Genomic DNA, 3,052 nt, shown 5'->3' with positions numbered 1-3,052 from the left:
CTGCTGCTGCTCCACACCCGGTGACAGGTCAGCAAAGTCACCACCCACTGCGGGGAGTTAGCTTAGTGAAAGGCTCCACTGGTTTTAAAAAAGAGGGGTGTGGGCAAGCGTGTATTTTAAATGTCTGGAGGAAAGGCAGCAGCTCGAAGCATTTTCAAGGCTGTGCATCCTGGATCCAGCCTGGGAGGGGATCCAAGAGGACCCCGCTGCTCTTCCCAGGACTCCGCTGCCTTGCACGGAGGGGGAGACGAGAAGACCCGGTTCGGAGCAGATCCCCTCAAGCGGGAGTGCTCACGCGGCCACGGTCAAGGCCGTGAGCTCACCTGGGCAGCGGACACCAACCGCCCGCGCTGCACGCAGCGTCCGCCGGCTGCAGGTACAGGATACACGTGGACTCACCTGCCAGTGCTCCCCCGAAAGTTCAAACACAAACGCGCTGCTCCGTTTGTCTCGCTCCTTGGAAAGTGGACTCTGCTTTAGGAGAGAATCCCTTTCGATCTTTTCCAGAAGCCTCGCGCTCGTGTCTACGAAGCCATTCTTACAGTACACGGCCTGGGGGACGCCTTTCTTTCTGCACTCCGCCACGAAGTCCCACTCCTGCTTTATCCTAGAACGCCCAGCAGAGGCCGCAGTTACTGTCGGGGTCACCGCCATCCCCCGCCTGGAGAAGGCCGCCTGGGCGCGGGCGCGGGCGAGGGCGCGGTCCTTCGCGCAGCCCGCGATTTCCCGCGCCCCCCTGCTTTTGCCCAGCTCCCCTTTCTTGTTTCCTCCGCGGTGAGGAATGTAGAAGAAACCCTTAAACCCCGAGAGCTGTGAAATATTAGCAACTTGACTAAAAAAGTAGAGGAGGCGAGTCGAAAGGAATTCCCAGCCAAATTTCCTCCCCGAATTACCTGTGCATTTGACTAATTACAATTTCCTTGGAGAGCATGTGGTGCCAACCCAAGTTTTTTGAAAATGCAAGGCCACGAGAATTTGCCGATCTTTCAAGAACGTTTGGGTAGGTATGTGTAGGCAGCCCCAGTTTATGAAATACCCGACTTTAGAAGGTCATCCGTCAGCCACCTTGGGAAATTTCACCTCCGTAGGTGAACCTGGTATTCGTGAACTCCAGGTCCACTCAGACACCGGAGCTGGCTCAGGACTCTTCCCCTCAGTCCCTTCTTGTTGCTAATTTTCTGACCTATCATTTCATAATTTTCCACATTTGTTCCTTATCCCCCCAACTTGATCATGAGCTCGATGATGACTGTGGACCACGTTTTGCTGCCTCTGGATGCCAATTAAGTCGTCGGAACAGTGTTTAGCACGTGATGGGCTAAACCCGGTACTTTGAATCCAGGAGTCCTTCCATTTAGGGATTCGATATCTGCTTGGCGCCTTGAACAGGCTAATATTCTGTGCGGTATAGAAACAAGATTCGTGGTCGTTTTCAATCGAACCTATCAGACGCATCCCTTATCCCAAAATAGGTAGCCAGCCTTTGACAGGAATTTGGTGCATTCCATGCTCAGGAACTTGGAGGCAGGCAGGATGCAGGGCTTCTAGAAGGGAGCAATTTTAGAACCAGGCTGTACATGCAGCCCTGGTCTGCGCATGGCCCGAAGCTGTATCGATGCTAAGTAGCAGGTGAAAAGAAGTTCTAGGCTTGGCCAAACCCTCTATTCGCTGACCGTCCCAACTCGGACAAGTTACTCAGGTCCCAATTTCCTTGTCTTCAAATTGGGGACAATGATAACCATTTGGATGCCCACAGTAGCAGCTTAATTATCAAGCATGATCAGAACAGGTATTTGTTCGATCCAAATAGTTCATAAGAGTGGAGAACCAAAAATAAAGAGCCATTTGCACCTTACGCATTTTGTTTTTAACTTAAAACATAGAAATGTATCACCATTTGCCAACTTGATATAGGGTCATGGACTTTCTTCGAGAATGAAGAAAGTCCCATTCTGCCTTTTGTAAATAAACCACACCCATAATGCACCATCCAAGAGTTCCAGGTTCAATTTCTTCACAGGGAATGAAAATTACAGACACACCTGGCAACCTTTCTACCTTGTCCTGCTTTCGTCAGTACGGTGTTAATTCAATTGTCGTTCATATTTATCACAAATGTAGTTTTTCCAAAGCACTCGACTTAGTAGTTTTCATCTACACAATAACTCTCTTTGACTCGTACTTCATGAGTTTACATAAGAGTAGTCCAATTTCATCATTGCAATCTGAAAAGAAATGGCATCACCACGGTGAACCTTATCTCGCATTCAGCTCACGGGTGGAGGCTGGAGTGTATGACCGAACAGCCATCACATGCTCACACAGGCATGGAGGGCGGCAGCAGCCCAGGGAGTGAGCTAAGCCGTCATCTACGGAACTAGCCGTAGAGGAATTTATCATGTCATCACTGTCTCCTCCGTGCCTAGCATGCTGCCCAGGATGCATGTGGGATCTTACAGCTCTGGGTGTTACTTTATAGGAATCGAATGTTCGTTCTGACAGCGCGAAGGTTCTGAAGTCCACTGAGCAGGTGTCATTGACAGTGAGGAATCCCGGAAGCAACCCCCTGCACACCTCAAAGCTCACCTGCCCTGGTCCCTTTCTCTCAAGAAGCTACAAGCAAGTACAGAAAAATCACGTACTTTTCCAAGGCACTTTTCTCGAGCCTTTCTGCCTCCTTCTTCTGCCAAGCTTTGTGCTTCTTGACACGGGTTTCCCACAAGCCTCTGATGACGGAAATGTCGAATACGACCACTTTATGCCCCATTTTGGGAGCATGAAATTACCTATTTAAAAAATATAGATGCGTCAGCTTCATACACACACTGAAGAAAACAGTTTAACTATGAACTTTAAACGGAAACGTGAATGCATCAGTTGTCCTAAGTAGTGGTAAAATGCCTCCTCCCTTCCAAGAGGCAGTTTGCTAATATTCTTAGTCTGATAATCTTCTGTGTGAGTCAAAGTGCAGCGCTCACCCTGGAGTCGGCTCCCCCGTCAGCTGAAGGCCCCTGGGGATTCCTCGGGCTTCATGGCTCCACATTCTATTGAG

The 3,052-nt window shown here is 49.7% G+C and overlaps 1 protein-coding gene across 2 annotated transcripts in view; it reads right to left on the bottom strand.

The window, feature by feature from the left end:
* LRRC2 (leucine rich repeat containing 2) overlaps window positions 1–2,782 on the bottom strand; it is a 17,505-nt gene extending 14,723 nt beyond the window's left edge. Inside the window, exon 1 of one of the 2 annotated variants that reach the window (XM_011357325.1) lies at window positions 2,643–2,782. In XM_011357325.1, the coding sequence (XP_011355627.1) occupies window positions 2,643–2,767 (125 nt within the window). In that variant the 5' untranslated portion in view covers window positions 2,768–2,782. The remainder of the gene's footprint in view (window positions 1–2,642) is intronic. The other variant, XM_011357324.1, reaches the window with a different exon arrangement.
* Window positions 2,783–3,052: the final 270 nt, after the last annotated feature.

Source organism: Pteropus vampyrus, unplaced genomic scaffold (genome assembly GCF_000151845.1).
Source record: "Pteropus vampyrus isolate Shadow unplaced genomic scaffold, Pvam_2.0 Scaffold35, whole genome shotgun sequence".
NCBI classification, from domain to species: domain Eukaryota; kingdom Metazoa; phylum Chordata; class Mammalia; order Chiroptera; family Pteropodidae; genus Pteropus; species Pteropus vampyrus.
This window is presented reverse-complemented; position numbering and strand designations above follow the sequence as displayed.